General features: G+C 47.0%; 1 protein-coding gene across 4 annotated transcripts in view; it reads left to right on the forward strand.

The window, feature by feature from the left end:
• Positions 1 to 27,847, forward strand: part of DGKD (diacylglycerol kinase delta) — a 140,975-nt gene that overhangs the window by 75,425 nt on the left and 37,703 nt on the right. For 2 of the 4 annotated variants that reach the window (XM_037850368.1, XM_037850369.1), the window contains exons 4-8: positions 22,614 to 22,718; positions 23,012 to 23,144; positions 23,999 to 24,105; positions 24,574 to 24,699; positions 26,522 to 26,624. In XM_037850368.1, the coding sequence (XP_037706296.1) occupies positions 22,614 to 22,718; positions 23,012 to 23,144; positions 23,999 to 24,105; positions 24,574 to 24,699; positions 26,522 to 26,624 (574 nt within the window). Of the gene's footprint in view, positions 1 to 3,698; positions 3,820 to 5,648; positions 5,804 to 22,613; positions 22,719 to 23,011; positions 23,145 to 23,998; positions 24,106 to 24,573; positions 24,700 to 26,521; positions 26,625 to 27,847 lie in introns of those variants that run through there. The other 2 variants (XM_037850372.1, XM_037850371.1) reach the window with 2 other exon arrangements.

Genomic DNA, 27,847 nt, shown 5'->3' on the forward strand with positions numbered 1-27,847 from the left:
TAAGCTTTCTCTTCCTCTTCCCTCTGTCTTGCTGGACAGAGGAATGTAAACTTTACTCGAAAAGGAATGTTCTCTGACTTGCTCACCTCTCTATCCCTCCCCAGTGCCGTGCCTGCCGCAGGTAGTCATTCTGGAAATATTCGTTGGCTGAATGAGGGAATAATTGTCATCAGGTATCTGTTGGTTTATTGTTGCTGTGTGCCTCTCACTTGGCTCCTCAGGGAAGCTCTCCATCTCCTCTGTCCAAGTGGAGCTTTGTGTGGCCATGGTGTGACGAAGGCAGGGCATCCCCTGATCTGGCCGCTGGCCTTCTGCTGCCCCCATTGCTGCCCTCCCATGCCTCCAGCTCTCCAATACCTTGGCGATGTGTCTGCAGCCTTGGTAGACGGGCACACCCTCTGAGTTCTGGCTTGCCACTGGCAAAACAGATTTCCAACCTCTTCCTATAAAGTTTTGGTTTTTTAAAATGTCTAATTCTGTAGTTGTAACTCTTTTAATTTTTGGAGTGTACTTGAAATAGCAGAGGAATAAAGAGGCCACTGTAAGTTTGGTCAGAGGACAGAGTTAAACTGCCTCTGAGCATCCAGGTTAAAATTAGGAAAGGAGCAGAGATGAGGGGATTAAGCGGTGGCAGTCGACCTGTGTGTGAGCCTCCTGCCTGGCCGAGAATGGGCTGAGGAGCCCTTTCCCGGCAGCTTCCAGAGGACAGCCCCTGGCCTGAGCAAGCCAGTCGGCGCATGAGGGAGACTGGAGTGATGCTGGCTGTGCCTCTCGCTCTGCCCAGGTATCGCCACTGCAGTGTCCAGAAGGGGGACTGGTGCCCTTAGCCCATTGCATTCTCAGTGGGAGGGAAGTGGGTTCCTGTGCACCCACCGTTGCTGCAGGTGTCGGGGGGTGGGAGTTGGTGGCCCGCTCATCGGGCAGGGAACCTAGACTAAAAGCTGTGCTTCTCACGGCCTGCTCCCCTCTTGGGTCTAGAGGCCAAGGATGCTACGTATTAGTCTCACATGTTCGTTAGGGCACTGAGTTCCTTTGCCAGCATATCACTGGGCTCATCGGCCAGGCACGGAGCCCCTTGAAGAGGGCGCCCCTTGGACCACGGCTGGAGCAGCATGCCCTGGACTGATGGGGCCCACTGTCTAGGACCTGGCCCAGCTCTGCCTCGTACAGGCAGCATGGCCCTGGCAGGCCCTGTCCTCTCTGGCTTCCATCTCCCGTGTGTAAGCGAGCTTAGGGCAGGGGCCCTCCAGTCATGGTCACCTTCATACTGTCCCTGAGTAGGAAGTGATGGTGACTGTGAGACTGCTAGAGAATGGCTCTCGGAAGGCCGTGGCCTTGTCTCTCAGGCCTGCGGCTTTGCTTCATGGTGATAACATCTGAAACCTTCACGTTGTGATGTGGCTGTTTGTTTTTCTCTTTGTACTTTTTAAATGCAGTAGTGATATGTTTGAAGGTGTTCTCCTTAGACTTAGTTTTGGGGAAGGAGACTCACTGGAAGAAAGAGGCTATCACTGCCAAGGGAGCAGCTGGTGGCTTTTTTTCTAGTACTGGCCTGGACTGATCTGTCGCCTGGGGTTCTGCTTGAGGGAGCTGTTGAGGGGCTGAAATTCTGCCCTGTTGATCTGGTTCTTGGCCAGGATCAGAGCTCAGAGCTTCCTCACTCCTCTTTGCCCTAAATGCGAGACATGGGTATTCTCACAGGCAGACTAAAACACAGTGAAGCAGGAGAATGTGGGAATCCTCAATCCACAGAAGAAGCCGTATTGAAATTTTCCATGGGAAACAAGGTAGGGTGTGTTAGGGAAGCTGTGCTGAAGTGTACTTTATTATAGTATATTTTTAATTTTGTAAGGTTTTTCATTCCAAATTATACTGTAAACTAGAGCATACATCCCCAGTTTTGTAATGTGCTCTTGGGAAGTGCTCAGTTCAGCAGGTATTACCCAGCAGAAGCCATGTGCCAGGCCCTCAGGATTCATCTGTCAGAATGGAGGCAAATTTCTTGTATTATGCAGCAAATTACATTTAACAGCTCTGAAGTTTCTTCATGCTCTGCCTGAGACATACATGGCCAATGACTCACACTGGGGGTCAGCAGCCAGCTTCTGTAAAGGTCGGGCCTCTGGGCTCCGCCACCAGGCTGTGTGTTGCTGCCGCTCCACTCACCGCACGGCCCCGGGCACAGAGGCTTTGGTGAGTTAGGGTGCTGTGTGCCAGGACATCCCTCCTGCCCCAGAATGATAGTGCTTCTATTTCCAATCTGATTGTTACTCTATTAAATCAGGCTCCCTTGGTGTTGCTGCCTGTTTAAGTTTGGAATTTTCACTGCATATCTGTCCTTTCTCAGATTAATTAAATCAAGCTATTTATCCTTGGCTTCTGGAGGACAAAGAGGGCTCAGTTTCTGGGGTTCAGCTTTCTTCTCTGTTTGATGATAATTTAAGATGAGACTGGGTTTAACAGAAAGCCCAAGGAATAGTGGCTTAAATTTTTAAAAGACAAAAAAGATAAGACAGAGGCCAGCGGGCCGGTGTGGCAGCTCCAAGGTTGGCAGAGTCCAGCCCCCTGCCCTCGTTCTGCGCTCCTGTCCTCAGTCTGCGGTTTCCGTTCCCCAGGTCGTCTCCTGGGGGAAGGTGGCTCCTGCTGCAGGAGCAGGCGGGGAGCTGGGGCAGGGGCGGCCCCAGGCCGAGTCCTCTCCTGAAGTGCTTTCCTGAGGCCTCCCCCTGTGGCGCCAGCTGTGTGTCTGCTGTCCCTGGTTGCAGGGTGGTGGGGACGCAGGCTTTCTGCTGGGCCTAGCTGAGGCCGCAGGAATAGCAGGGGCCACTTGCTAAAGAGGAAGAGTCAAGTGCATCCCTGCATCCCTCCACCCAAAATGGGAACTTCCAGTTTTCCAGACTGTGTTCTGTCCTGTAAATCTTTTTTTTTAAATACAATAGTGTGATATAAATGAGCCTGTTTATAAATTCTTTGTAAGCCCCCACCTCACCCCCCAGTTGGGACTGTTTTCTGGCCACACGGCTCTCTGGGGTTCATGGATAAAGGCTTGTCCACGACTCTGTGCTGAGCACGATACCTGGCCAGGTCAGCAGATGCAGTTTGGCATACCTCTGACCACTTTGCTCTGTGGATTTTCATTGCTTAACTGGGTTGATGTTCAGTGATCAGAAAATCAGACGGCAGACCTGGCTGCAGAGAGGTTGCTTATGAAACCCTCTGTTTTTCCTTTTCCTTTCCTAGCCTGTTGCCCTCCCCCCTTTTCCCTTCCACTTTCCGTGTCCTGAGACCCATTACGTGATGCGCCTGAGAGCACGCCTGTGTGTTGTTGAATAATCCCAGAGAAAAGTGGATAAATTCTTACAGCATGTTGGCTCCCAGACTTAAAAATGCAAACTTTTTCCATTCTGCTCTCTCCCATCCCTGTGTCCCTTCAAGACCTGCTGCCAGAAGACTTTGGCTTTGATTTCGTTATGAGTGAGGACTCCTGGGTGTTTCAGCTACTGGTTTGTACTCCCTCTGTGCGCTAGCCACTAGAGACTGCACGTACAGTCCCCTCTGCCCAGGTGAGTTTCTGTAACAAGGTGATAGAGAGGAGAACAAAAGTCCAGCCGCTGAGCTGGCTCGCCAGGGCCAGATCGCAGCCAGCCGGGCAGAGGCCCAGCCTGTAACCCCAGGCCTTCTTCACTCTGCTTCCTCCTCAGAGTGGCCGCAGGTGCAGTCTTAGAATTGCTTATAGCCAACCAGACCTGTGTGCTCTGTGCCCCTGGCCTCCGACTCAGCAGCTGCGCCTCCCCACCCATCACCACTTCGCTTTTTCAAAAGGTAAAAGTTCAAAATTACTGTAGCATTTCTTTAGGCATTTTCACCTGTGCTGGGGTTTCTATGCGGATTCCTGTTGTCTTTATAAATGCTTGATTACAAAGCTGCCCAGGTCTTGAGTGGTCTGCCCCAACTTACTTTCACCACATGAGACGTTATCTTTGTTGTGTGCTTTTGTAGAATGTTAGGTTTTCCCAGAACTCAAATACTGCGTTGTAGCAAAAACACCAATTCCAAGATTCTTTTGTATTCTTAGTTTTTATACAAATAATATGTTCACTATAAATCATTAAGAAAGTACAGATAATGAAAACAAAACACTCAAAAGTTATCACTGAGATCCCGGAGATAAACACTCTGATATAGACCTGTGGTTCTCAAAAATGGGTGTGGATAGGGGTGGAGGAAGGGAAATTTGACCCAGAAAGCATTTGGCAACTTCTGCAGATAAGTTTGGGTTGTCACAGCTGGGAGGGGGAGCTGCTGATGTCCAGTGGGTAGAGGCTGGGGATGCTGCTAAACATCCTACGGTAGTACACAGGACACATCCCCCCAAAAAAGGAATTATTCAGCCAAAATGTTAATGCCAAGATTGTGAAACCCCGATATAGACAAATAGTTAATTATACCTCTTCCTATGAGTAGCAGTTAATATACTTTCTTTTTACAAAAAAATGGAAGCAAACTGTGCATACTGGTTTGTAACCTTTTAAATTTGTTGTATTATGAATGTCTTTCTGCATTCCTAAACATGCATACTCATCACTTTCTTTAATTGGTGCATGGCTTTCCACCGTGGGGACGTGTCACCGTGTACTCTTGGGAGCATGCTCGGCCTGGCTTGTCTGTTGGTACTCGGCCTGTGTGTGCCGGTTTCCTCTCACCTGCCCTTGTCGGAGAAATGCCCTCTCGGGACATCTCCTCGAGTTCTGAGGTGCCCTTTCCTGGGTGGTAATATTCCCTTCCTCCCAGAGACTCCTGCTCAAGGCTGTTTCTACTCTCTGAAGTTTTTCCACACATCAAACACATTTCAAAACTTCATGAAATGCAGTGGAAGCAGATATTGAACAGAGAAGAAACACTGAATATTTTTGTCACATTTCAGCCCTTTAAGTGTAGCTTTTACTTTTTGCCTCATTTTACTTGTTTCTTTTGACATTTTTTGTTGTGATAGACTACGTGGGATTGTAGCTTCTCACCAAATTGGCTTTGCTCCTCTCTGCCTGGGCTTCTTGGACTCCTCGTGAGCGTTGGGGAAGAGGGAGCGGGTGGGGCGGAGGGGTCCCGGTTCTGGGGGCCCCCGTCACTCCCACGGCTGTCCTGGGCTGGAGGTTAGGCGCAGCTTAAAGGAAACAAGTGTTGTGCCACCCCTGCGTGCCTGGTTCCCTTTTTGGGGACGGGGGGCAGCGTGCAGAGTTGGACGGGCCGGTGAGGGGGCCTGTGTGGAGGGCTGGGCCTCCCCCCGGCCTCTGTCGGCCAGGGGCCTTGGGAGTGAGGGCACGTGTGGGCTGCCAATGGTGCCTCCGATGTTACTCGAGAGGAAGTCTGCTGTCTACGCACATCCTCGCTGCGGAGAATGGCCTGTGTCGGGGGGTTCCGAGGTAGGGCGTTGTGTACGGTGGGCCCAGTGTTTGGAACAGCACCAGAGCAGCAGGATGTGAGTAACAGGAAGTGACAGAAGTCACTGCGCTCTCCCAGATGCTTATTTTCGGCTACCTCCTCAGGCACTGTGGACCGTGAGCTATATTTAGCAGAATAGTTCCTAGGTCTTAATCCCTGCCCGGACACTGTCCCTTTGCTTTTCTTTTGGTCAGTGGCTGAATTGTGCGGTGCTGGTTCGTTACTCGGGCTTCTCCGACCTATTCATTGTGGCCCACAGGTTGTTGTCCTGTGATCTCAGAACTGTTTATTCGTTTTTGCTGGGCCCCTTCGGTACTGATACATTTTGAGCAGTTGGAAAATGTTCCGAAAGGCCTGAGAGCAGCAGGTAAGAGCTTCCAGGGGATAGCGTGAGGTAAGATCATTTGTCTGTGAGAGGCTGCCCTCAACTTAGCAGATTCGGGTCGTAAGTTAAAATGTAAGGATCTAAGATGAAGTCAATGGAAGGAATTGTAGATTGTTGTAAGAATCTGTCACGGGCTAGTATTTACCTTGTATTTTTAGAAAAGTGGAAGTCTGGGATTTTTAAAGCCGTGGGCTTGGTGATTTGACTTTTCCAAACTGTCCAACTTTCTTTGCTCCTCACCTGGCCAGATAGAAATTCTGCAGGTTGAATGTGCTTCTTGGCGATGAATTCTGGTTCTGAGATTTGTCAGTGGAGGAATTTCCCCCCAAGTCCCTGAAAGAAGCACTGCAGGCTGGAAGCTGGCTACCCAGGGAGAGTGCTCGCTCCTGGTTCCAACTGCTTTAGTATGGGGAATTTCCATCCTTGCCTCTTAGATCCTGCCCCCAGTAGCAGCTTGACCTTCCTAGCGCCAGGTGGCTGCCGGGATTGTTCCGTCCTCATGGCAGGCTTGTGTCTGTACAGCACCTCCGGTGCCCTGTTCCGGCTGGCTGCTCTGGGTGCCGGGCAGGGGGTGGGCTGATCCCTCCCCTCTGGACAGTGGTGGGCGGTGCGTTCCTGCTGCCAGTGCTAAAGGCCGCACGTTGCTCTGGGCCCAGTCCCTTCATCTGCCAGGAGGCCCTGAGAGGCAGGCACGGGTGCCCCTTCTGCAGGTGGAGACACCGAGCTTGGAGACTGGGTCATTGGCACCGGGGTCTCTTAACCACTCTGCTGAACTGCCTGGCTCTGCTCCATGGCTGTCCTGGATTGTCCTGAGCAGCAGGACGTGTTTCTCTGTATGCCCAGAGAATCCTCGGAAAGGAAGTTCCTAGGATTTGATGTTGATTTCCAGGGGCTGCCTGCCTTGTGATTCGTGGGAAGGGGCTGTTGCGAGAGAAGATTCTCTTCTAAAAGCTTCCATTGAGGGGTTCAGCCCTGACCTCCCTCCTGCTCCCATTAGAGAGCATCAGCCTTATTTTCATACACTCAGCTGGAGCCATAGGATTCAGGAATCTACTCTAGGATGAGAAATTCGAGAGGCAAGCGAAGCCCAGTTGAGTCTGCCGGGAACTGCATGGCCAGGGTTGGGGTGGGTCAGTGCGGTAGGAGCCTGGAACAGCGACTGTTGGTGTGATTGAGCACCAGCGCGGGGTCTTAAGGTGAATGGATACCAAGTTCAGGCTCCCAGGAGGACCCCCTCCACCCCAATTTAATCAGCAGAGTCTGTGGACAGGCCTGGAGACCCCCTTCGGTGAGGCTAAACTTGGAATATAAGGCCAGCTGGTTACGCTGCCTCCACCACTGCTTTGGGCACTTGGGTACATATGTGCTAAAACTCAGGCATTCAAAAGGTAACATAACGGACAGCTATGTGCACTTCCCAGCTCGAGAATCAACATCATTGATATAATTAAAGAGCTTTGTATTCCCTTTCCCTCCTGTCCCCACACCCTCCCCAGAGGTCACCACCATTCTGAGTTTGGTGTTTTTCATTTGTTTGCGTCTTCCTATACTGTTCCACTCGTATGTGAGGGTTTGCACAATACATGGTATTGTTTTACCTCTTTTAAATTTACAGATAAATGATGTCATACCATATGCCTGCAGCTTGCTTTTTTCTCACTGCATTGTGTGTTTCTGAGATTTATCCGTTAGGATGCGTCTATCTTTAGTTATTAGTTCAGGGTTTATAATGACTGATTCCTGGAATTTCTGGAGGGTGGGACATGAACACCAGAGCTTTTTATATGTGCAGCCGTTAGTTGAGGACTGTGACTCTCCTTTGTTAGTCTTCACGGCTCACACAGTGTTCCAGTGTACAAGATGCTCACCGCTGATTTTTTTGCACTGTTGTAAAAGGTGCTGCCCTGGGCTTTCTTACACTTGCCTCCCTGGGCATGCGGGCAGGCCTTTCTCTAGAGCGTTTCCAAGGGTCGCCTTGCCAGTTGTGCCCTTCTTCAGCTTCATGGGATGCCGTCAAGTTGCTCTCCAGAATTGTATCTTTTTAAACTTTCACCAGCAGTGGTAGTGTTTAAGTGGTGTCGTTTCTCCCCAGTGTCCCTGATGTTTTTTAATGTAGCTGGGCTGATGGCCAGGTGGAGGCCTCCTGGGTGGGCGGTGATGGGGCCTGGTGCTCAGACCCGAGTTGGCTGAGATGTTAGTGGACCTCTCTGCCTCAGCACGTCCCCTCCACCACACACCTGTGCGCTGCTCGCCTCGCAGCTCACCCAGCGTGTCCGGAGTCCCTGTCGGTGCTGCCCTCAGAATAGGTCCAGAGTCCACCCCCCACTTCCTCTTGATGTGTCCCTGAAGCCTCCTGGAGGGCTTCCTGGCCTCTACGCGGCCCCCTGCGGTCAGTTCTCAGTGAAGCAACCAGGACGATGCTTTTAAAACCCAAGTCATCTGTCAGCAGTCTTCTGCTCGAAAGCTGCCGTGGCTCCCCATTCACTCCAAGTGAAAGCCCAAGTTCTTACAGATCCCGTGAGACCCTCTGTGGCTCCTGAAGCTTCTGTGGACCTCTGGCTCCTCTCCCCTTACACACTCCCTCCAGCCGCCCTGACCTTGGCTGTTATTCCAGCCGTTAGACAAGGCCCCTGCTCCAAGCCTTGGCCGAACCCCCCACTCTCCTCACCCCATCCAGTCCTTGCTGCAGAATCACCTTTCCAGTGAGGCTGCCTCGCCCATTCGGCTTCCCTGCCCTCACCCATTTCTTTTTTTTTCTGTAACACTTACCACCAGCTACTGCTCTACGAACTGTATAATTTACTTATTGTATGATTTTGTTTCTGTCTGCTCCCATTAGAAAATGTAAGTTTCCCGGGAACAGAGATCTTTGTTCAAATGAGTCTGAATTTATTTCCGAGGCAGGAAGGGAGGCTTTGGAGCCTGAAGATGAGGGGAGTGCACAGGAGGAGTTGAAGTTGAGAGCGAAGTTTCTGACCTGGGCGACTGGGCAGGTGGTGGTGGCATCAGCGGTGTTGGGGAGGCAGGTGAGGCTCGAGCAGGGCGGGTGGAGGGCAGGGTGCCAGTGGTCAGCGGACCCGGGGGCCTGAGGCTCGGGCGGGGGGGTGGGTTATTTTCAGAACCCTCATTTTCGCGGCTTTTCCGGTGGCTGCTTAGGGTGCATGGGGTTCTTTAAATAGGCGGGCAACACTGCCACAAGCGTATCACAGGAAGTGCCTCACCAAGGGCAGGTGGGCTGGCTGTGGTTCTCACATCCTTTGCACTGCTGACCTCCTGGGCAGCCACCACTTTCCTGATTTCTTGAGCATGGTTGCATTTGCCCTGCCTCCTCCGGGCTCTGTCCGCTGTGGGCTTGAGTACCCAGCCGCGTGTCACAGCTTAATAACAGAAGGAGCAGCTCTGCTTGAGGACGCAGTATATGACACTTGTACTTGGACAAAGGCATGGATAGGCAGCTTGTGTTTTCTTTCCAACCCCTCACACATGGACTGTCTGATTTGATTTTCTTTGACAATGTGTACCAAAGGTTTATCAGCATGTTATATACTCCTGGCAAGTCAGAAATTTCCTGCATTTGCAGTACCTGTAAATAAGGAACTTAAAGATAAGATTACACTTGCAATTTGTGCTGAACAAGAACACATAAACCCTTGTCCTTAAGAAATACAGAATTGCTCTGGAATTACTCTGTGGCTTTCCCAATTTAAACATTTTTTAAAAAATTAATGTGTTTTTTTCATTGTGGCGAAATACATACAACAAAAATCATTTTAACCATTTTAAGTGGACAGTTCTTTGACATTAAATGCCCTGACAGTACTGTGTAACTTTCTCCACTATCTGTTTCCAGGCTGTTTTCATCATCCCAAACCAAAAATCATGCTCATTTAGCAATAACTCCCCATTTCCCACTACCCCTACCCTGGTAACCACTATTCTGCTTTCTTTCTCTATGAATTAGCTTATTGTAAGTATTTCATAAGAGAAATCATACAAAATTTGTCCTTTTGTAGCTGGCTTATTTCACTCAACATGATGTCTTCCAGGTTCTTCCGCGCTTCACTTCCTTTTTTGTTGTTGAATAATATTCTGTTGTCTGGGTGGACCACATTTTGTTTCTCCATTCATCTGTTGGTGAACACTTGAGTTGCTTCCACCATTTGGCTGTTGTGAATATTGGTGCGATGACCACTGGTGTACAGATGTCTCTCTGAGCCCCTGCTTTCAGTTCGCTTGGACATATACCTAGGGGTGGAATTCTGACTCATGTGGAAACTGTGTTTGACTTTCTGAGGAACCACCAAACTGCTTTCCACAGCGACCGCACCGTTTACATTCCCACCAGCAGTGTACCAGGGTCCCTGTTTCTCCACATCCTCTCCCACACTTGTCATTTTCTTTTTTCCAAATACTTTTAATAGTAGCCATCCTAGTAGGTGTGAAGTGGTATCACATTGTAGTTTTAATTTGCATTTCTTTCATGGTTAATGATGTTGAGCATCTTTTCATATATTTAATGGCCATTTGAATATCTTTGGAGAAATGTCTATTCAAATCCTTGGCCCATTTTTTTAAACTGGGTTGTTTGTATTTTTACTGTTGAGTTGTAGGAGTTCTTTACATATTCTGGATATTAAACCTTCTTCGTATATATGGTTTCCAAATATTTTTTTCCCATTCTGTAGGTTTTCTTTTCACTTTCTTCATAAGGTCCTTTGATACACAAAGGTTTTAAATTTTGAAGTCTGTTTTATCTTTTGTTGTTCCTTGTGCTGTTGGTGTAATATCTAATCCTTTGCAGTTCCAAAATTTCTGCTTGGTTCCTTTTTTTTTTTTTAATTTTTTTTTAAATTTTGAAATAAATTCAAAGTTACATGAATAGTTGCAAAAACAATACTAGCCCCATACACAGAATTCCATCATACCCTGACCTCCCTCCCCCAATAGCTCAATCAACCAACTTTAACATGCTGTCACATCACTATTTCTTTCCCTCCCTCCCTATCAATGATCCGTCATCTATTTCTCTGTCTTCTGAACATATGAGAGTTAGCTTCACACATCCTTGAACATACACTATAATTCACATATGTACTTCCCATGAACAAGAACATTCTTTTACGTAATTCCATTAAGCGCAGCTAAGAAGTATAAGAGATTCAACAATGACACAAAGCTTACATTCTATATTTCCTTTTCCTTATGTCTCAACTGTGTCCCTTCGAGCCACCTGTCCTCCACCCTCCAATCCCATCCAAGTTCATCCTTAGCATTCAATTCTCGTCTAGTTAGACTGTCTTTTTTTTTTTTTCTTTTTTTCTTTTTTCAATTGTGGAAACATATATACAGCCTAAATCTTCCCATTCCACCCCCTCCCTAGCCTTCCATTAGTGGGATTAATCACATTTAGAATGATGGTATGCTCTTTCCCACCATCCGTTACTAGAAATTTCCCTTCATCTCAAACAGCAACCCTACACTCCTTTCTTAACTCCCCATTGCCCCTTCCCCCATTTCTCTTAACCCAAACTCTACTTTTCATCTCTATGGTTATATTCTCTGATAATTTCTTTGTGTTTACTGTGGGGCTTAAAATTAACCTCTTAAATTCCTGTCAATCTTGTTTTTCTTTGATACCACCTTCACTTCAATAGGGCACATAAACTATGTTCCTATACTCCTTCAGTCCCCCACCTTTATATAGTTGTCTAAAATTACATATTTTACATTGAGTTCAAAACCACTGATTTGTCCTTAGAGTTTGTGTATTTTTTATCATGTAGGAAGTAAATAGTGGAGTTATAGTTCAAAGATTATTGACTTCTATTTGTATTCCATTGTGTTTGGAGAATATTCTTTGAGTATATTCAATTTTTTTTTTTTAATTAATTTCTTGAGGCTTGTTTTATGTCCCAGCTTATGGTCCCTTCTGGAGAAAGATCTGTGATCATTAGAGAAAAATGAGTGTCCTGGTGATTTGGGATGTAAGGTACTATATATGTCTGTTAAAATTCTCTGTATCTCTTTCTCCTTTCTTTGTCTCTCTGTTGGTAGGGCTTCCTTTAGAATCTGAAGTAGGGTAGGTCTTTTATTGGCAAAGTCTCTCAGCATTTGTTTGTCTGTGAAAAATTTAAGCTCTCCCTCAAATTTGAAGGAGATTTTTACTGGATAAAGTATTCTTGGCTGGAAATTTTTCTCTCTCAGAATTTTAAATATGTCATTCCACTGCCTTCTTGCCTCCATAGTGGCCACTGAGTAGTCACTACTTAGTCTTATATTGTTTCCTTTGTATGTGGTGAATTGCTTTTCTCTTGCTGCTTTCAGAACTTGCTCCTTCTCTTCAGTATTTGAGAGTCTGATCAGAATATGTCTTGGGGTGGGTTTATTTGGATTTATTCTATTTGGAGTTTGCTGGGCATTTATGCTTTGTGTATTTATATTGTGTAGAAGGCTTGGGAAGTTTTCCCCAACAATTTCTTTGAATAGTCTTTCTAGACCTTTACCCTTCTCTTCCCCTTCTGGGACACCAATGAGTCTTAAGTTTGGACGTTTTATTTTATCTATCATATCCCTGAGGTCCATTGCAATTTTTTTTGATTTTTTCTCCATTCTTTCTTTTGTTCTTTCATTTTCTGTTCTGTGGATTTCTAGGACACTGAAATGTTGTTCAGCTTCCTCTAGTCTTGTATTGTGAATATCCAGAGTCTTTATAATTTGGCCAACAGTTTCATTTCCATAAGATCTTCTATTTTTTTATTTACTCCTGCAATGTCTTCTTTATGCTCTTCTCCCGTCTTCTTTATGGCACTTATATCCTGGGCCATGGTCCTCTTGATGTCCTTTAAATCCTTTGCCATGTTTTTGTTCTTCGATTGTAGTTCTTTGATTAATTTTGTGAGGTGCAAGGTTTCTTCCGAAATCTTGATTTGTGTGTTTGGAGCTGGATTCTCCATATCGTCTGGTTTTATCATATGCGTTAAGATTTTCTGTTGTTTTTGGCCTCTTGGCATTTGTTTTGCTTGATAGGGTTCTTTCAGGTTGTATAAAAAAAATAATTTTTCAGAGACACAGTTTGGTGACGTACACTTTCTCTAACTAACCAGCAGATGGCGTCTGTGAGTCACCTATATCCCTGAGATCAGTTCTCAACCTTTTTTCCACAGAGTGTGGGGAAATGATTCTTGTGTGTTCAGTTGGAGAACTCAGTTTGGGTGTGTTGCTGTAGCCATCCTCCCTGAATGTGGGGCGTGTGTATGGGTGGCTAGGGAGGAAGGGCAGTTCTACTGTTCAAATCTCCCAGGTTCCAGGCGAGTCAAGGCTGCTGCAAGAGTCTAAGCCTTCATTTCAGTTCAGCCTCAGACCTTCTCTCTCGGTGTCGCACAAACCACCAGACTTGGCATAGCGCCCCTGGGTTCTCCGAGCGGATCCCCCCTCCCAGCCGCGATCCTCCCTCAGCCGAGGGAATGCCGTGCTACGTCATCAGTGTGCGCCGTCCCTCGAGGGAAGCCCTGGGCCGCTGGGCTGTGCCGCGGGGCTCTCAGCTCGTTTCAGAATACAGAATGTCTGAGGCTGTCTTTACTGCAACGCCTTGTGGGCTGAGAGCAGCTGAGGTTTTCTCCACAGAGAGGAAGCGAGGGACAGAAAAACTCCCAGGTTCGCCCGTCAGCCAGAGATAGCACCCGATTCTCTGGGCTCCCTATCCTGAGACAGATATGTCCCCCGATTCTCCCAAGGTCAGTTGTCACCAAAAGCCTCTGTCTGCTTGTTGAGGATTCGCTGTCTGTATTGAGCAGTTACTATTAAACCCTCACTTGGAGCTGGACTGAGAAAGTGTGCGGCGTGGCTTCCGTGAGGGAGGGGCTCCCGGCTCTAGGTTCTCGGCTCTCAGCGCGGGTCTGCAGTTTTACTTACAGATTTTATGCTGTGTTCTCGGGCATTCCTCCCAATTCATGTTGGTGGATGTTGAGTGTACAGTCACGTTTGTCTCCCCGCTGTTATTCCAGGTTATTTACTGGTTTTTTGTTCATTTATGAATTGTTCTGGGGGAGACTAAGTCTTCCACTTCTTTCTATGCCGCCATCTTCCCAGACATGATTGCTTGGTTCCTTTTTATAATTTATGTCTCTTCATTTTGTTCAGCCAGCATTTAAAATTTTCCTTTAGTTCTTTGTAAATGATTCTTTTTGCCCATTGAACACATTTAAGACAGTTGATCCTAGGTCTTTGACTAATAGTTCCAGTGTATGAGCATTCTCAGGGATGGTTTTTTGGCAAACTTTTTTTTCCTCTGAATGGGCCATATTTTCCTTTCTTTGTGTTCTGTAATTTTTTGTTGAGAACTGGGCATTTTTAGTATTATGTTGTCCTAACTCTGGAAATCTAGTTCTCCCTTTCCCCTGGGATTGCTAGGTTTGTTGTTGTTGTGGGCTGGAGCCGTCAGTTTGTGACGTTTTAAACTATTTTTGCTCCCACAAGGGGAATGGAAAGAGAAAAGAGGGAAAAAAAATAGGCAAAGGTACTGCCTGCTGCTTTTGCGTGAGGGAGGCTGAACAGTGGCAGCCTGCAGAGCTGCTCCAGTGATCTGACTACAAAGATGGGCTCAGCATTCACAACACACCCGCCTGGGTTTCCGATTAGGTCCTCACGGCCCACCCTGGCTCCAGTGGTTTGCGTCCGGAGCCTGGGCTGCAGTCTCCGCTGTGCTGCCTCGTGGCTGGGCAAGAAGGGCTGGGAGCCCCTGCATGGAAGGTGAAATGCCCTGGTATTTACCATACTCTACCAGCCTCTTCCCCAGCTCTTCCCTGGATGCTGCCCAGTGTTCCACTAGACCCCAGGATTTCAAAATAGTTGATTCAGGCAGGTCCTTCCAGCTCAGTGCTTGTTTGGAGGAGGACCTGATTCCTGGAGCTTCCTGCTCTGCTACCTTCCCACAGTCCCCCCCAATTTAAGCATTTAGAAATATTGTTGATCGTGGTTACTTTCTTTTAATTAAACTTTTTTTGTGTGTGTGACATAATTGTAGATTCAAATGCAGTTGCAATAATACAGAGAGATCCCGCATACTGTTCCCTCCGTTTTCTCCAGTGGTAACTTTTTGAGAAACCATAGCACAGTGTCAGCTTAAAAGCGGAGGTGGGTGCTGATGGTGCCCCCGGCTGGAGGCTGTGAGCCCGCGGCACCCCTCGTGACAGGGCGGTCACACCGGTGCATGCCGGAAACTGGTTTTCCCACATTGTCCCATTCTGTCTCTGGACATTCTCACCTATTGTCATCTGTATAAGAAATCACCTCCTTTTCCTGTAATTTCCATGTACCAGGACCTTTTCGGAGCCTTTAGAACAAGTGCAGCATCTGTCGAAAGAGCGTCTGAATAGCTGTCAGTCCAGGCGGGATGTTTCTGGGCCTTCTACCCACATGTGGACCAGCCCCCACCCATTCCTCTGCTGCTTCTTGTGGCCTTTGGACTGGGCCAGGTTCAGGGCCTTGCCCTCATTGCCGGTAAAGTTGTTTGGTTTGGCCTGTGGTTGCAGAGTGGCAAGGTTTGCAGGATCTTGCTATTTTTGTCATTGGAGTATCCTTTTCAAATCACATGCACGTCCAAATCTGTGATTAGAAATTGTTGGACAGGACATTGGTGCAGTGATTCAGCCTGGTGGTGAATCAGTAAACTGTCTTTGTCATTATTCTCCAGATCTTATTTTTCCATCTTCTATTTTTGAACTCTTGGGAAACCTGGTGAGAGTGGGAGGAGCAGGCAGGCAAATGGCTTACTGCAGTGTTGCTGTCCTCTGCCATCCTTACCCTGCCAGAAGGGACGTGGAGAGCCCCAGACACGGTTTGTTCTTCGTGAGCCTAGGTGGCCCCTCCTCCCCACCCCTCCCCCAGCCATTCCTGTGTTACTCACTGTGCAGTTTTGCTGGTTATCCAGGCACGGAGCAGCTGTCGGGTGGAAGTTAGGAGCCAGCTTACCTAGTGTCCTGGCACCTCCACTCCAGCAGCTGTGGGACTTGGGGCAAGTCACCTTCGGGTTCTTGGTATCCCCTCCTCAGACCTAATTCGTTTATGGGGAGGATTAAATGAGCAAACACCTGTAAGGTGGCTAGGTTTCCTGAGACATCTTAAGTGTCCTGTGTGTGTTAGCTACTAGGAGGCGGGGTCACGTGTGCAGGTGGGTGGTGTGAGCAGCACCGTGGGGTGGGCTTCGTACATCACTGGGGGCCACGGCAGCAGGTGATGACAGAGAAGGCTGCACACACAGGCAGGGCCCAGCCACGGCCGGTCTGAGGGCAGCTAAGAAGTTGGGATTCTGTCTTAAAGTGGTGGGGGTGACTGAAGACAAGCAGGGCATTGATTTTTATTTGGTGGCACTGCTGTTATGATTCTCATGATGTGAGAGGGGCTGGCTTTTGACTACTAGAATAGTTCTAAGGAAGATGAAGTCCTTCTGAAAAGCCATGTTTTTGGTTGTATCAAATAGATAATATGCTGAGATTGAGGACTTAAGAGTCTGACGTTGTGCTGATGGTGACGATGAGGGGCACGATGTGCTTTAAATCTCACAAGACCACGAGGATGTGATGTTGCTGTTACTAGCCTCGGTTTTCACGAGACAGTGGAGGCATGGGGCAGTCAAGTTACCTGTTCAAAGTTACGCAGCTGGTAAAGGCTTCATATGTGGGGCTTGGATTCTGAAATTTCCTAAACACGCTGCGTCTGGCCCTGTACTAGGTCCTGCACACATTTTATCCCATTCAATCCTGTAGCAACCCTGTTAGGTAACTTTTATTATCCCCCTTTCCCAGAAGAGACAGAAGGACAGACTGCTGTTTGTCCATGTTTCACAACCAGTCAGTGGCTGGGCAGGATTCACATCTGAGTTTGCCTTTTAAAAAGACTAAAAATAGGGTTCTTGAACATTTATCTTTTGTTTAGTGTGTACTCTCTGTAAACGGTTACACAGATTGAGGAAATTATGTCATGTGTCATTTGTTTCATGAGCTCATTGTCTCTATACAGGAACGGTTTTGCCTATAATTTGTTTATCCAGTTGTACCCATGAAGCTATTCCAATAACCTCCCTGCTTCAGCACGTGCAAGATTTTCTCAAATAAGATAGCGGAGTTCTGAAATAATGGGGTGGGGGCATTCCATCTTCTAAAGGCTGTTAAAGGAGTAGTGGAGACAGGACCGAAAATAGAATGAGATGTTTAAAAAAACTCAATATCTTCTGTAAATATCACATTGTGTAACTCCTAATAAAATCCCTCAATTATGCAAAATAAAATATATTATCTTTTCTCTTTCAAGAAAAATAGAAAATGTGAATAGACCTGTAACAAGTAAAGAGCTTAAACCAGTAACCCAAACAATTCAACACAGAAAAGCCTAGGACCAGTTGGCTTCACTGGTGACTTCTACCAAGTATTTAAAGAAGAATTAATGCCAGTTCTTCTCAAACTCTTCCAAAAAAGTAGAAGTTGGGGGTGGCATGACATTTCTAACTCATTCTTTGAGGCCAGTATTATTCTGATACCAAAGTCAAACAAATAAACAAACATACAAAAAAAAAGAAAATGACAGACCGGTATCTCTTGAATGTAGAAGCAAGAATCCTCAAAAAAATACTAGCAAACTCAGTCCAGCAGCATATTAAAAGGATTTATTCCAGGAGTGCAAGGGTGGTTCAGCATGTGAAAATCAGTCAATGTAATATTATACCATTTAATAGGATAAAGGAAAAAAACCTACATGATCATTTCAGTAGATGCAGGAAAAAGCATTTGACAAAATCTACCATGCTTTCATGATAAGAATTACTCAGTAAACTAAGAATAGAGGTAAAAGTCCTCAACCTGATAAAGGGCATATATGAAAAACTCAGAGCTAACATCATACTTAATGATGAAAGACTGAGAGCTTTCCCCTAAGATAGGGATATCCATGCTTGTTACTTCCGTTCAACATTGTCCACGAGATTCTAGCTGGAGCAATTAGGAAAAAGAAATAAAAGGCATTGGAAAGGAAGAAGTAAAGCTATCTCTGTCCTCAGATGACATGATCTTATTTATAGAAAACCCTAACAAACACACAAAAGGACCATTAGAGCTCATGAGTGAGTTCAGCAGAGTTGCAGTTTACAACATCAATATACAAAAATCAGTTGTATTTCTATACACTTGCAGCGAACAATTCCAAAAGGAAATTAAGGAAGCAGTTCTATTTACAATATTCTTTATTGTATGATGCAATACAATACAAAAAAGAATAAAATACTTGGGAAAATGGCATAAGACTTGTACACTAAAACTACAAAATGTTGCTGAAAGAAGTTAAAGACCTAAATAAATGGAAAGACATCTCATGTTCCTGGATTGAAAGACTTAGCATTGTTAAGATGGCAAAATGCCCCAAAGTTTTCCTGCATATTTGGTGCATTTCCTATCAGAATTAAAATGGCCTTTTTGCAAAAATGGAAGACATGATCCTAAAATTAATATGAAATGGCAAGTTATTCTGAATAGCAAAAACAGTCTTGAAAAAGAAAAATGAAGGTAGAGGATTCATACTCTCCAGTTTCAAAACATACTACAGAGCTACAGTAATCAAAACAGTGTGGTACTGGTACAAGGATAGACATAGAGATCAATGGAATAGAATTGAAAGTCAGAAATTAATTCATGCATTTATGTTCAATTGATTTTTGGCAAGGTGCCAAGACCAGTCAGTGGGGAAAGAACAGACTTTTCAACAAATGGTGCTGGGATAACCGGATATCAACATGCAGAAGACTGAAGTTTGACCTCCCACCTCATGATGTGTATAAAAATTAACTCAAAATAATTCAAAGACCTAAACATAAGAGGTAAAAACTAGAAAACTCTGAGAAAGAAAATAGATTAATTCTTTGTGGTCTGGGATTAGGCAGCTTTTTCTTAAATACAACAGCAAAAGCACAAGCAACAAAAGAAAAAAATAGATAAAATGAACTTCATTAAAACTTTTGAATATTAAAGGATGCTATGAAGAAAGTGAAAAGACAACTCAAGAAAGGGAGAAAACATTTGCAAAACATTAATCTTGTAAGGGTTTGGTATCTAGAATGTATAAAGAACTCTCGTAACTAAACAAAAAAGAGAACCCTACTAAAAATGGACAAAAGACTTGCATGGAAATTTTTCCAAAGAAAGTATACAAATGGTCAATAGGTACATGAAAGATGTTCAACATCATCAGTTACTAGGGAAATGTGAATTAAAACCATAATGAGATACCACTTCATACCTATTAGGATGGCTCTAATAAAAACAAACAGAAAACAAACAGACAAAACAACCCAGAGAATAACAGTGTTCATGAGGATGTGGAGAAATTGGATACGTTGTGCATTCCTGGTGGGATGTAAAATGATGTAGCTGCTGTGGAAAACAGTTTGGTAGTTCCTAAAAAAGTAGAGTTACCATATTCCACTCCTAGATATATATACCTAACAGATTTGAGATACTTGTCCAAACAATGACGTGTATGTGGCTATTCATAGCAGCATTATTCAAAATCACCAAGTGGAAACAACCCACTTGCCCGTTCACTGATGAATGGATAAACAAAATGTGGTATATCCGTATAATGGAATATTACTCTGACGTACAAAGGAACAAAGTACCATTGCCTGCTACAACATGGATGAACCTTGAAAAGATCATGCTAAGTGAAAGAAGCCAGTCACCAAAGGCCACATAGAGTAGGATTCCATTTATATGAAGTGTCCAAAGTAGACAAATCCATAGAGACAGTAGAGTAGCTGCTGACGGGGGGAGGGGGGTGGAGAGTGACTGCTTAGTCAGCCCAGGGTTTCTTCTTGGGGTGATGAAAATGTTCTGGAATTAGACAGTGGCGATGGTTGCACAACATTGTGAATGTACTAAAAACGACTGAATTATCCACTTTAAAATGGTTAAAATGGTGAATTTTACATTATGTGAATTTTATCTAAAAATATTACATACACAAACTTAAATCATAAAGATGTGTGTTAGTTAAGACAAAAATGTTTTCTTCCTCTAATTGGTTTAAATGGAGAACTCATGAGAACTTATAAGCAGTAACATTCATATTTCTTTTCCAGTTGTGAATAAACAGGAAAAGGATGATGAAGAATAAGTTAGCTGCATAATCCAGTGTTTTGAGGTCTTGACCCAGCTGAAGTTTTTTGTTTTAATAGCTCATTTTATAACCCTATCATTGGGAAATAGAAAATGCACATAATTTTGTAAAACCTGCAGTATTATAATAGTGTAGGTTTAAAAAACCAGAATATGATTGAGGTTAAGTGAAATAATTTCATATTTTTTTAACACAGTTTTGTGAAATATAATATTCCTATTGAAAAGTTCATAAAGCATGTAGTTAATGAAAATATTTTCAGCACGTGCATGTTCTTTTCCCTGTAGCTTGGCAAAAAGGCCTGTGATTGGCTTGTTGAATGGAAGGGCCAGGCGTCTTAACGGTGCATAAGTGACGGGCCAAACCAGCGACTTTGGTGTCAGGACACTGAAGTTATATGGAGTTGGTCTTAAATGGTCTCTGAAGTCGAGTTTCTTCTTAAATGTGAGGAGCCCACCCTGAGCCGGGGCCTGGCCCGAGGGGCCCAGGGTGAAAGCAGTCCACAGCCAGGCATCCCAGGCACAGCAGCACTGGTGACCCCTGGGTCCTTCCTGGACCCCCATCTAAATGCCCACCAGCCTCATTCGCACGGCCCTGCCTGGTTGTCTTCCCGGCCAGGGTCAGTATGTAAAAGTGTGTTCTGGCGTCCGCCCCCCCACCCCACCCAGAGTAAGTCCTGTGCAAGTGGGGTCCCTGCCCCTCTTGTTCTTTGAAGGCCCTGATCTGGAACAGATCCTCGGGAGACTCTTGCCGAGAGGCCGGGGCTTGTCGATGCTGTGACAGAGGCATGTGCCCGGTGCTCTCCAGGCACCAGAGAGTGGCCCCAGCCTCCCCTGTGGGGGGGGCCCACAGCTCCCCTAGTCCTCCGCGCACTCAGTTTCTCGTGTCCCTTGCCCTCTCTACACCCAGCTGGGCCTGGATGTGTGCAGGGGTGGGTAATGCCGAGCCCTTGCGACCCACTTCTCTTCAGCCCCCACTGTGTTTAAACTTTGCAGGTGGCTTTACCGAAATCACTGTAGACAGAATCTCAAGAGCAGTTTCAAATTTACTGAGCCAGAAACATGGTCATCTAATAATTTAAACCGGGTATTCCTGATGTAAATTAAAAACCGATAGGCAAAAATCCAAAAGTTAAATAACATGTTTCTTGGTGACTCCATGAGGATACGGGCTTTTCCTAACTGCTAGTGGGAAGGCAAAATGGTACAATCCCTTGGAGGGGAATTTGGCTGTAGCTGTTAGCAGAATTACATCTGCATTTACTCGTTGTCAGGCAATTCTACATCTAGGAATTTATCCAAAAGTAAAGTGATGAAAAGATCCAGCCATGCGAAGACTCCTTATTGCAGCACTGTCTCAGATAGCAGAGGATTTTAAACAGCACCCAGTTCCCACTGATAGGAGCCTGGTTGAGTAGACTGTGGTGCTTCCATGCAGGGGGAAGCTGTGCAGCTGTAAGAAATCATAGGAAAATCTCTGTATCTGGTCACCAGGATGTGTGAGTAAGTGAAAAAGCGAAGATGGATAAAAGGGTATATGGTATGCTGTAGTTTTAAAAAGAAGGATTATGAATATATACATGGATTGGCATGTATCTTTAAAATGGAAGAATAAACCGTACTTTTTTTTTAAAGCTACTTGCGGGAATGAGAAGGAACCAGGATTGGAGCGGGCAGATGGAGAAGCTAGGCATCTCACTATTCCTTGTTTTGTGGATTTGACTTTGGAACTGTCAAAACAAAATTAAGCGAAAGATTATGCACTTTAAAATTTTGAGTGACATTGTCAAATTGCCCTCTAAAAACTTTGCACCCTCTTTATCACCTATCATTATTCGAGGAGGACTCTTCTCCCACACCTTTGCCAGCACTGGATTATCATCTACCAAAACTTTGCAATGGTAGATGAGAAATAGTTTGCTCTTTCAATTTGCATTCTCTAACTAGAGTGTTTTAACATCTTTTTATTCACTTATTAGCTATTTTGTATTTCTTCTGGGAAGTGCAAGTTAATTGCTTTTTTTCTATTAGGAAGGATTTTTTTTTCCCTGTTTGTAAAAAAACTCTCTGTATTGTGGATGTTATCTTAATTTGTTGATCATGTACCAGGTTGACGATCTCCTTTCCAGTGAAGTAGCCCAGATTTCTGACTGTAATAGTTTGCTGTTATTCTGTTGTATTTGATTAGAGATTTTCTAGAAGTTCATTGATACCCGAAATCCTTGAAGTCTCGTGTTATTTCTAGCTTCCCTGTAGACCAGGTTTTCCCTAAGTTGTTCAGATGTGGGACGTCAATTTGTGAACTCTGTGGAGCAATAGTGACTGTGTCATCTTCTTTTTTAACTCTTTCTCAGGGCCTCTTAGAGTGTCTGATAGGTAGTAAGTAGTTGGTAACTGTCTGTTTAATTGATTGTTGATGAATAGAGAAACTACATTTGATTATCTTGCTGGGTTGAGATTGTTTTTGTATTTTAGTACCCATGATGGCCACTTTTATGTTCTGTTCCTCAAATAGGAATATCTGAATGAAATAGTAATTTTTCATAAAATACCTGCATTTGAGATGAAAGTTACGGCTGTTAGCGCTTGTCCTTTGTTCATGGATGTACTGAGCTGCTTGTTTCTTCATCTAGGTCATCACACCGTGCAGGAAGCTCATCTTATGTGCTGATAACAGAAAGGACATGGAAGACTGGATGGCGGCCCTGAAGACTGTCCAGAACAGGGAGCATTTTGAGGTTGGACGAGGAAATATCCCTTCTGCGTCTGTCGGTGCTTGCTGCCCCGCGCCCCCACTCCCGTGCTGCCCGCGGCTTGTGTCCCGCGTGTGGCCAGCTCGGTTCTGGGACTCGCTTTCCCAGCGTGTTCCTCGCGTGGTTCAGGCTGGTGGCTGCTCCTTTCCACAGCTCCGGTGGAATGTGACCTTGTCCTTTGGGAACCTTCCTCCTCTCCCTGCTTGGATACTTTACTGAATCCTGTTCAGGTCACAGTGTGGGAACTCCAGAGGGACGACCTGTATTTCGTTCTGCAGCCCACCCAGTACAGCATGGACCACTTCTCAGGGACCCACAACTGGTACGCCTGCTCGCACGCACGGCCGACCTACTGCAACGTGTGTCGCGAGGCCCTCTCCGGGGTCACGTCCCACGGGCTGTCCTGTGAAGGTGGGCACCGGGCTCCAGCTGCTGGGAGGGCGGCCTGGGGTTCCCTGGGGAAGGCCGTGGCTGTCCAAACGTCCGAATATGAGGAATCCCTCGCCAGCTGGGCACTTAGGCAAGAGCAAGCTGCTTTCTGTGGCTCTGTTGTTGCTTATTTTACTTACTGGAGTCCTCGATGAATTATTTTTTATAGTATTTGAACAAAATTAAAAGAAGGGAAGTGGTAGTATAGAAATAAAGAAGAAGACCTGGAGAACATAGAGGGAAAAGGACTTTCAAAATGCCTGTCAGTCCCAAATAACGGTGCCGCCTTCCCTGTCTGGGAAGTCTGGGTTGTGGATGCACGGAGTGAAAGTGCTTCCAGCCTAGAGGTCACGGGCTCCCAGTCTCGGGGTGGGGGCGCTGAGTACAGCGGGGATCAGACTGCAGGCCCAGGTCCGGCCAGCCTCCTATTTTTGGACCACCCATAAGCTTGAGAGTGGTTTTTACATTTTTAAACGCTTGAAAAGAAGAAGAATAATGTATTCTGACACACGAAAATGATATGAAATTCAAATTTCAGTGTCCATCAAGTCTTGTCTTCAGCTGCTTTCGCACTACAACTGCTGAGTCGAGTGGTTAGGGTCTGGCCCACGGGACCTGCAATACGGACCGTCTGGCCCTTTAGGGAAAATGCACTGCTCCTGGCTAGGACTCGCACCTCTGGTTCCTCTGGCAGCATAGCGGCTGAGTTTAAGTGTGGGGAGTAGGCTCATCTCCCCGCTCCCCTGGAAGCCCAGGGCCACTCATGCCGTCTCCTTGTGCCTGTAGAGCCCCATCAGGAGTGAGGCTTGTGGACTAATCCACTTACTCTCTCCCAGTGTGCAAATTTAAAGCCCACAAGCGTTGTGCTGTGCGTGCAACCAATAACTGCAAGTGGACCACGCTGGCCTCGATCGGGAAGGATATCATCGAGGATGAAGACGGGGTATGTGGATGCTGCAAGCCCTGCACGGCTGGTTTGCTCCCCGCCCCTCCCTCGCCTCTCTTGCAGACACCCGGCCAGGATGGCTGCGGCCTTTCCCCCTGGCCCCTGCCATTCTGCACCCTGTTCCCTCCCCGCAGGCCTTGTTCGGGCTGGCCGTGCTGGCACCGACTCACAGCACACAGCACTGGGGGCTCGGGTCTGTCCAGCCCCCTGTGAGTGTGTCGCATGTACGGGCAGGGGCAGGGGCAGCACGTGACAGCCCCCGCCTGCCCTCTGCCCCCTCGCCGCTCCTGGGGAAGGCACTGCTGTCCAGGAGAACGTCTTGGTCGAGTTCACGAGGAGCGTTTTTTTTTTTTTTGCCATTTTTGCCCTGGGGGCTTCCTTTCCCCGGTGCTGAACTTTGTGGGGCTGGCCTTGGGGTGGGAGCGTGGGGAGGGTCCCTAGTCCCTGTGTCTGCTCGGCCTGCAGATCGCCATGCCCCACCAGTGGCTGGAAGGAAACCTCCCCGTGAGTGCCAAGTGCACTGTGTGCGACAGGACCTGCGGCAGCGTGCTGCGCCTGCAAGACTGGCGCTGCCTGTGGTGCAAGGCCATGGTGAGGGGGCACTGGGGGGTCAAGTCCTCAGTCAGGGAATACGGGGGTCAAGGCCTCAGCAAGGGGGCATGGGGGTGTCAGAGCTGAGGTGAGGGCCTGCAAGGGAAGACCGTGGTGAGGAGGTGCAGGATGGGGAGCGTAAGTTTGGGGGTGGGGTACAGAGTTGTGGTGGGGTGCTGGTGTAGGCCTTGGGGAGGATGTTGGGGTCGGTGGAGGGCACAGGCACTTGGGGTGCAGGCTTTTAGGAAGCTGCACTCACCAAGACTCTTTGCCCTCTGAATTTTGTGCTGTGGGCTTCATCCCTCCTTTTAATCCTGGGACATTCACCTCAAAGATCCGTCCAGCTCTGAGAGTCCAACAATTTACATTTTTCTAGGTTGTTTTTGAATTGTTTGAGGCCATTGGCTTTCCCTGTGCTGTCTGGTCTTTTTCATTCATGGCTCTTTTAGTGTTCCTTTCCCTGGAATTTAGTCTTGCCTTTTAGATAGGTGTACATGTCTTAATAGACTTTATCCCTTCCTTGATGGCATCTGAGCCAGTTGTGGAGGTCATTATTTGTAGAAGGTTAGTTGGCAGCTTCTGTAGCCTGAAAGGAGGAAGGTTGCAGAGGAGCTCTGGGGTGTTGATGGGGATCATAGCACTTCGTGGAAGTGAAGATGTGGCCTGTTTGTGGCCTTTCTGTTGGGCTCGAAGGATGGTTGTGGCTTTTCTGGGTGAAATGGAGGTGAGGAAAGCCGAGACACACACACCACCAGGCTTGTCATTGGAGATTGGTGACTGCGATTACCTTTTAGAACACCTGGTGGCCAGGTGGAATCTAGGCGCAGGTAGGGACTGAAAGGCACGTTGCCCAAGGAGCCTGAGATCTAGGGAGGGTTGCGGTTAGGACCAAGTGGGCCCTGTGATAAGGGCCGGGTGACAGCATGGAGCTGCGACTTCTGGGTGGGAGGGGGGAGGCGGTCCCTGTGCTTCCAGGGGCCTGCTTGGAGAAGGTGAGGCGGGACCAGGGGACAAGTGGGTCTGGGAGAGGCTTCAGAGACGGGCTCGGTGCCTCTGCCTGCTGGGCTTGGGGACAGGGAGGCGGACACCAGAGGTGGGGCAAGGACTCCAGCCCTGCTGCGGGGCTGGGAGGGTAGAGCTGGTGAGGGGGTGTGGAGGGAGGGGCAGGTCAGGGCAGTGGCTTGGTGGCTCTGGCAGGCAGTGCCCGGCCTGCGCGTTTCATGAGAGCACAGTGACCCACACTGTGCCCGGGCCGCTGGTGAGAAGAGTGGCAGCCAGCAGGCCAGGACAGGCTCCGGGCACAGGGTTGAGGGGACGTGCTCTTGGGACCCTGCCGGTCCCAGCAGCCAGCAGCTGTCGCGCGTTCGGGTTTTTCATCATTTACCTCTCTCGGCGGTTCACCCTCCTAGGGCAGGGCTGTCGTTATTCCTGTGGTGCTGATAAGGAAAGTGCATAGAGAAGACACCCTTGACCTTCGTGTGGCTGATCAGGCCTTTGCTTGTCAGCTGAGTGAAGGGACTCTGATGACCGGAAATATGGAGTGAGAGGAATTCTGGAGGCTGGGTACCTGAGAATACAATTTCTGTTGAACCTAGGTAGCGTTCTCTCTCTGGGTGACAGTTAGCTCTGGCTGGAGGGCTAGGGCTTTAGACCAGGCAGTGGGACCATGGGGGACGGCTGCACGGCTTCCTCGAGTGCACTACCAGGCCCCGCAGTGCTCTGAGGGAACAGGTCAGCATGGTGCCTGCAGTGCCCCCTCCCTGGGCTTGGTGCCGGCAACCGCAGGGCCCGGGTACCTCTGACGCATGGGTCGTCGTTTCAGGTGCACACGTCATGTAAAGACTCGCTGCTGACCAAGTGTCCGCTTGGCCTGTGCAAAGTGTCCGTCATTCCGCCCACGGCTCTGAACAGCATCGATTCAGATGGTAGGTGCCCACCCCGTCTGCCCTGGTCATCTCCTTACACTTGTTCCTCTAAGCATCTTCTCCTGTCGAATGACAACATTGGTGATTTTTAGATGTGGGCAGCAGGAAGTCATGTGCAGCCACTTGGGGGACAAGGGGTAGAGAAGAGAAAGATGGTGGCCTGCTGTTTGCTAATGGGTATGCTTCAGACTTGAGGCTGATTTTTTTTTTTAATTCAATTTTATTAAGATATTTTCACATACCATACAATCATCCGAAGTGTACAATCAGTTGTTCACAGTACCATCATAGAGTTGTGCATTCATCACCCCAATCTATTTTTTGAACATTTTCCTTGTACCAGAAAAAGTGAAAATAAGAATAAAAAACAAAAGTAAAAAAGAACACCCATTCACCCCCCCACCCTATTTTTCATTTAGTTCTTGTCCCCATTTTTTCACTCACCCTTCCATACACTGGATAAAGGGAGTGTGATCCATAAGGCTTTCACAGTCACACTGTCACCTGTTGTAAGCTGCATTGCTATACAATCATCTTCAAGAGTCAAGGCTACTGGGCTGCAGTTTGGTAGTTTCAGGTGTTTACTTCTAGTTATTCCAATGCATTAAAATCTAAAAGGGAAATCTATATAGTGCGTAAGAATGCCCGCCAGAGCAACCTCTCGACTGCATTTGGAATCTCTCAGCCACTGAAACTTTATTTCGTTTCATTTTGCATCTCCCTTTTGGTCAAGAAGATGTTGTCAATCCTGTGATGTCAGGTCCCAGATTCATCCCCGGGAGTCATATCCTCCGTTGCCAGGGAGATTTACACCCCTGGGAGTCAGGTCCTACATAGTGGGGAAGGCAGTGAGTTCACCTGCCAAAGTTGGCTTAGCTAGAGAGAGAGGGCCACATCTAAGCAACAAAGAGGAATTCAGGGGGAGACTCTTAGGCACAATTATAAGCAGGTTTAGCTTCTCCCTTGCAGTGATGAGCTTCATAAGGGCAAGTCCCGTGATAAAGGGCTTGGCACATCAAACCGCCAGTCCTCAGTGTTTGTGAGAGCATCAGCAACAATCCAGGTGAGGAAGCCCAACATCTCTGCATTTTCCCCCAGCTCCTTAGGGGGTCCCTGCATATATATTTTTATTCTCTTGTCCAAATTAATTTGGGATATGTCACTGTTTCACGCTAACCAATGCAAACCTACCAGGTCTCACTTCCTGTTAAAAGTCGCATGTG

The sequence above is a fragment of the Choloepus didactylus genome, chromosome 9, assembly GCF_015220235.1.
Source record: "Choloepus didactylus isolate mChoDid1 chromosome 9, mChoDid1.pri, whole genome shotgun sequence".
NCBI lineage: Eukaryota > Metazoa > Chordata > Mammalia > Pilosa > Megalonychidae > Choloepus > Choloepus didactylus.